The sequence below is a fragment of the Amblyomma maculatum genome, chromosome 3 (genome assembly GCF_055883805.1).
Source record: "Amblyomma maculatum isolate TAMU_Amacu chromosome 3, ASM5588380v1, whole genome shotgun sequence".
Lineage (NCBI taxonomy): Eukaryota > Metazoa > Arthropoda > Arachnida > Ixodida > Ixodidae > Amblyomma > Amblyomma maculatum.
Window position 1 is genome coordinate 121,923,857 of NC_139346.1, and position 6,824 is coordinate 121,930,680.

At 48.4% G+C, this 6,824-nt stretch overlaps 1 protein-coding gene across 1 annotated transcript; it reads right to left on the reverse strand.

The window, feature by feature from the left end:
- Positions 1 to 1,047: 1,047 nt before the first annotated feature.
- Positions 1,048 to 4,116, reverse strand: LOC146195888 (uncharacterized). The gene is made up of 2 exons (XM_084597938.1): positions 3,981 to 4,116; positions 1,048 to 2,824 (listed from the first exon to the last, which is right to left on the reverse strand). Exons 1-2 carry the CDS (start codon positions 3,999 to 4,001, stop codon positions 1,391 to 1,393), a joined length of 1,455 nt encoding a protein of 484 aa, XP_084454064.1. The 5' UTR covers positions 4,002 to 4,116; the 3' UTR covers positions 1,048 to 1,390.
- Between the last annotated feature and the right edge of the window lie 2,708 nt (positions 4,117 to 6,824).

Sequence of the window (6,824 nt, forward strand, 5' to 3'; positions counted from 1 at the left end):
AGGATTTAACATGCAGGCACATGAACTTCATAGGATCAGGTAGCAGAACCTATACAGAGTCACACTCATGAATTCTAGCTCGTACAAATGACAAGAAAAAAAGCGTCGGGGACACCAAAACAAATGAAGCATAGGACGACTCGCACCAAAACGCAGACAGACAAGATGCGTCTACCTCCACAGTAGAGGGGCACATTGTTTGGCAGTGGTTTTGACACTCGCATTTCTAGACGTTAAATCCAAAGCCTCGACAGCTTTCCCTTCTTTCTATTTAGGTTTTCAGTACAAGGGGAGAAGGATGCCGCCAATAGAAAGTAACAAAAAAAAAGGTAAAGGAAGCACAGGGTCAGTGTAAACATGGTTCAGCAGTCCAAATCTCAGTCCTCCTTTCTTTAGACACAGCAGCACACAAAGTGAGAAACGATTTTTACATTCCATACTTCCGCTATGGGCACACAGTTGTCAAGGGCTCCAGACCAGATGAAACCATGTGAAGCCTATTATCACGCACAAAACTTTTTACATACAAGCATTTCTGCACCTTGCCTTGATCAAGATGTATCAAAGCGCCTGTGTACCAAATCAATTGATCTGTCTTCAGCAGAAGGACCCCACATCTTCCGAATCAAAGTGGCCGATCTGTTCATTAGAAGTTGCCGTTTTGTCTTTATTAGGCATGACACGAGACCACCAAGGAATGTCATCTCCGTCCGCAAAGAGTTAAGCATCCACCACGATGGCTCTGCGACTATGGAATTTGGCTGCTTGACCCAATGTCATGGGATGAAATCACAGACATGAAAGTCCCATTTTGGTGGAGGCAAAATATAATGTGCACATTAAAAATCCACGATGGTCAAAGCTGTTTGGGAGCCCTCCATCCCCATGTCCCTCGTTGCCTACAGGATGTTAAACCAGAAAAACGTAGGGTGGGAAAATCAAGTGGCAGGAAACGACAGTGGACAAGGAATCCAAAAAATACCTTTCCTCTGTCTGCCAAGAGAGCACGACTTTCTTATCGACAAGCAACACGAGAAAAAAAGTTGGTTCAAAAAAAAAAATTCAGGCAAAGGACAAGGGAAAAATCACAAGGAAGGTAGCCGACAAATGTAGAGACAGGAACTTGGAGGACAAGGCAGCAAGACGTGTGGTGCTTGACATTTACTTTTTACACACAGATTAGTGGCACACACATTTAAATGGGTTGTGGCACAACGTGCACATCGCCATAACGATATTACGCAGAAAAACACTTTCTTCATGGAAAAAAATGCAATACAAGATATTTAAGAAACAAATATACATAAGTATGAACACATGCCAAAGCATGTTACGAGTCCGAGCATCTTTGTCCTGCAGACCAATGTAACATAAAATAAGTCATTGAAATTCACACACAAGCACAGTGCTCTTGGTAGTTCTTGTGACATTCCAGGAGACGTGGCAGCATTTTGGAAATCCAAAGCGAGCTGTCAAAAGTGATCCTCTGAAGAGTGCAGTCTGTGCCATTATCAACCACAAAATCACACCAGGAGAGTCCAGTCAAAGCCATTTGCCCCTGGACCTGGTAAAAGTACTTGTGCGTTGGTTTAAGAACTCCATTCTTCAGGTAGGGTGCCGTATTCACAGCATTTTCTAATTCCTCACCCCGTTCCTTGGCAGCTGAGAGGGTCTTAACTTCAAGGAGACCAAAATCTCCTCCCTGCTCTACAACACGGTCAGGCGTTGCACCAAGAACAGGGACACCAGGGTTGACGCACAACCCACAACAGTAAATCCTAACTGGGACCTTTTTCTTGTCTATGTAACGCTGCACGGCTGCATCTTCATTCCTTAAACCATCAGCCATGTATTTGGTCTGCATCTGGCTAGACCCGAACAACCTCTTAAAAAACTTCTCATCAGCTGGCTTCTTCCGTGACACCACATCTCCAAAGTGTGAAGCAGTCAGGCGCTTGGATCTCTCGAAGCTCCATGTTGTAGAGCCGCTCTGCATCCTAGTCGCTTGCTCAAGGGCCCATGAGTCTTCTAAAGTAAGCTCACAGGAGCCGAACGTGTACCCAGCTGGCACATGCTCAACCCACAGGGCTTGCACCGGCAACCTGATTGGCATCTGGCTGAGAGCCTCCTCCTGACGTGTTCTTTTCACTTGTACGGGCTGAAAGTGGTTGTCCTCCAGCGTCTTGCATAGCATGGCGTTTGGAATATTTTTCTGTGTCTGATACATTCTCTTAATATGGTCTTCTGTTACTGTCAGAGAAACTGTGGTTTCTTGAGTTGCATACCTGCCAGCTTTCATTGGCATATGTTTCACAAAACGCAGTTTTGAGAACTCGCGTGTGTGCACGTTGGCCTTCTTTGCCCCAGTACCCCATGCTCTGGGTTTGTCTGTACACGACTGTGTGTCTTGCACGTAGGCTGCCCCAGAGCGCTTCAGGTCTAATACAAACCATAGAATTGCTACTACATGTTTACAAACACCTGCAGCTCCAGCCCGGCAGTTGCAGGTTCCTTCGTCCACAGTTCCATTTGACGAGAGCACAGCAGCAGTGTTATATAATTTTGCCAAAGAGAATGATGCCTCCACTGTTGCTTTAAGAAAAGTGGATCTGTCAGCCTTGCAAATAAGAACATTGTGCACCTTCTCTGCTTTGAACATCCTGTATCCGCTTACAGTATGCTTCTGAGCACCACGTGAATTCTGATGTGCCAAGATTCCTTGCTCTGAGAACCCATCTGGAACGTCTTTTAACTGTTTTGTCCATGGCCCTTTCGGTAGCCTTGCTTGGAGAGGAAGTGCATTATGAATGGCTTGCAGTGGTACCTGCAACATGGGTATAAGCAAGTGTCAAAATGTTTTCTTTGGCACTCCACATATAAACAGAGCATGGAAGCATACACAGCTGATCATGGCATCACCAATGCGATCTTGAAATAAAGTATTCATTCATTGTGTCTTGGTTACTTGTGGCAAGCATGCTTGAAAAGCAACGCTGAACCCATTTCATTTACTACGCGCGGTCGTGAAGAATGTTGCACAAGGACGGCCTCGGTAAACCACCAGCTAACTAAAACTCCGAGGCCGCCCAAGTACAAGGTACTGGCGCGTCCATGTTTTTCACGTTAGCAAAATATCCGCCGCAGTTTTTTTCGACCGCGTTCGCGTTACTTGTAGCCACCGAGGCACGTTCATATTTTGGCTGCGCCTATCTGCACTCCACGGTAGTAACAAATGGACACCGCGACCGAGATAGTACGAGCCGTCAAACTCGTTGAATATGGCACAGACAGCAACTACTATTTGTATCGCAAAAATATGCTCAGCTACACACAATGTAACAGTGCTTGTTGGTTCTGCTTCGCACTTGCTGCGTGCTATTCGAACAACACTATAGGCAAGAAAATGCGCTCGCACAAGCTAAGCACCAACTCAACTACTACTTTCTTCCAAGATGTACTCATTGAACGAATGCGCTGTCCGTTTCTTTCGACGATATACTTGTTTCAGACTCGTCCGTAGACTAAATAGCACGCTATAACCAAAAGATTGAATGGGCAGTGCGCGATAACGACGTATTTTGCTAAAATATAGCGCGTACATTCTCACAAGACTATGTCGCACTGTTGCAACAAACATGAATGCGTACGCTACGTACTACGCCTGCCGCCGGGACAGCCGCAGAAACTTTGAAGGTTCGCGACGGGCGACCAGTAAATAAATGCACTGTTAGCGCGCGCTTACCAGCAAAACACGCCTGCTAGCCGTAGGATCGCGCTCGTGCCTTCTGAAGCATAGCTAAAACTATACACTGGCACATGTGCGCGCTTCACGAGCGCTCACGTGCGAAAATACTCGCTTCGCGCTCGTAGCGTCGGCTGCAAAACCACAAAAAAAGTTGTACGGCAATGCAAAGATCACTTGCGCGGCGCAAGCATGCTACAAAAGCATTGCTAGCATCCCAAAAAAAAGTTTTGTTTACCTGCTTTTGCGCGACGTCCATGTCGAACCACTCCTGCGCCGGATCCTGCCCGGCAAGCCACGCTCACAATTCCCAGCCTGCTTTGCGGCGGTCGCGTAGGGGGCGCGCGCAACTTTCCGAAATGGTCCATTGCAGGACTTTCGTTGCGAACGACCAGCTCTCAGCAAATCAAGCCTTTAGCAGCGTGCACCGCTCAAGTAGTGATCGAGAATCGCCGTTATATAATTGAGTTCGTTGAGCTGCCAAGTTGCTCACACGCTGTAATTTTAGGCAGAGGTTTTCTGTCGCATCATGCCGCTATAATCGATTGCGCTCGCGCTGAAGTCGGATTTTCTGCATTGACGAGCCTGGGTCAGACAACGCTCCTTCTAGTCAATCCGCTAAAGTCCTCTTCGCCGAAGGCATCGACATTCCTCCTTCTTCGTCCCTGCTTGTAAATATCACTTGTGACTGTGTGCGATGAAACTGTCCTCTCCACGCCAGCACATTTCTGCACCGAAAGTGCCTTCCGTTACCCTATGCTTTACTCACTATTTCCGCTGGCTCCTCTACGCTCTGGCTCTCTAACCCGTTTAATTACCCCACTGCTTTGCGCCACGGGGAATGGCTCGGGAGCCTACAACCCATCGCATCTCTTCTTCATGAAGAGACTGACGACGCGCCGCGCCTCGCCATGGCTGCACTCAGCCTTCCACTTTCTGTATCACCTCCCTCTTCCATAGACTTGTTCCGGCCACTCCATCGACACCAGTCTTCCTCAGCGTCAGCGAGAACCACTTCTTGCCCTCCTTCAACAGTTCGGCTCCTTCTTCAAAATTCCCTGTCCCAAAGCTCAACTTTCACTCATCGGATCGACACTAGAGACCCCACCACTGCGACAGCGGCCCTACCGTGTCTCTGCAACAGAGCGCCAGGTTATTGAAGAGCAAGTAGACCAGATGCTCCGGAACGGTGTCATTCAGCCCTCAAACAACCCTTGGGCCTCGCCTGTTGTGCTCGTCAAAAAAAAAAAGGATGGTTCCATCCGCTTCTGTATAGATTACCGCCGACGTGATAAGGTTACAAATCAAGACGTCTATCCTCTTCCGCGCATAGACGGCGCACAGGACTGCTTGCAAGGGGCTGAATTTTTTTCCTCCCTAGAATTACGTTCCGGATACTAGCAGGTCCCGATGGAAGCGGCCGACCGCTCTAAAACCGCTTTTGTTACTCCAGACGGCCTGCATGAATTTACTGTTATGCCGTTCGGTGTTTGCAATGCTCCTGCGACATTTGAGAAAATGATAGACACCATTTTAAGTGGACTGAAATGGAAGACTTGCCTCTGCTATCTCGACGACATCATCGTCTTCTTTCTTGACTTCGACACTCATCTCTACTGCCTGAAACATGTTTTGACCTACCTTTCTGATGCCGGATTGCAGCTCAACTTAAAGAAGTGTCGTTTTGCAGCCCGTCAACTGGCCATTTTGACGGCCAGTGGTGTCGGTCTCGGCACTGTACTCGCTCAGCGGAAATCAGGAATTTCTGAATACGTCGTCGCCTATGCAAGTCGAACGCTCACGAAGGTGGAGTAAATTTACTCGGTCGCTGAAAAAGAGTGTTTGGCAATAGTTTGGGCTCTGACCAAACTCCGCCCTTACTTTTAGGCCCCTCTTTGAGGTTGTGACCGACCACCATGCGCTGTGCTGGGTGGCTTTCCTCCTTGAAAGACCCATCCGGCCGTCTTGGTAGGTGGGCTCTTCGTCTACAGGAATTTGATGTAAACGTAGACTACCGCTCTGGCCGCAAGCATCAAGACGCCGATGCCCTTTCTCGCTGCCCCCTTCCAACTGATATCGACAGCCTTTCCATCTTGGATGCCTCAGCAACGTCACTTCGAATCAGTGACATGCGCAGTGAGCAGCGCAGAGACCCCTGGGCTGCTTCTCTTATCGAGCTTCTCTCAGATCCATCGGCTGCTTCTCCATCGAGTGCGTTTCGCCGCTAAGCATCGCACTTCGCCATTCGCGACAACCTTCTTTATCGCCGCAACTACATTACTGATGGCCGCAAATGGTTGCTAGTCATTCCTCGCCACTTACGCTCGCAAGTCTGCGACTGCTTTGACGCTGACTCACAATGCGGCCATGTGAGGGTGTTCAAGACATACCATCGCCTACACTTGCGATACTACTGAATGGGCATGTACAACGTTGTCCTCAAATACGTCCGCTCATGCCTAGTCTGTCAACGTCGCAAGTCCCCTACTCACCTTTCTGCTGGCAAGTTCCAGCCGTTACCTTGCCTATCACGCCCCTTTGATCGCGTCGATATTGATATATACGGCCCGCTCCCGCACACGGCCGCTAGAATCCGTTGGGTCATCGTCGCAGTTGATCCCCTGACGAAATATGCAGAAACCACTGCCATTCCATCGTCCACAGTGTCAGACGTAGCCTCATTCATTTTGCAGCGATTTTTCCTACGCCACGGCGCACCTCGTGAACTACTCAGTGACAAAGAACGCGTATTTTTATCTTACGTTAAAGCTCTGCTGAACAAGTGCCACATACTTCATCGAACATCTACCGCCTATCATCCGCAGAATAACGGACTCACCGAACGCCTCAACTGTACCCTTGGTGACATGCTTTCTAAGTACGGCTCCTACGACCACTCTGACTGGGATCTCCTCCTTCCATATGTGACATATGCATACAATACTGCTACAAGTCAACTACAGGTCTCTCCATTCTATCTTCTTTATGGCCGTCACCCCTCTGCTCCACTAGATACCATTCTTCCGTACCAATCAGACCCATATGACTATACCGCTGCTTCTGAAGCTGCCCGATATGCAGA

Bases quoted from the DNA above. Each gene is read 5' to 3' on its own strand.
- LOC146195888 (XM_084597938.1), bottom strand. From the start codon at position 4,001: ATGGACGTCGCGCAAAAGCAG. The intron at 2,825-3,980 runs GTAAACAAAACT...CCCATGTTGCAG, and splicing joins TGGACGTCGCGCAAAAGCAG to GTACCACTGCAAGCCATTCA.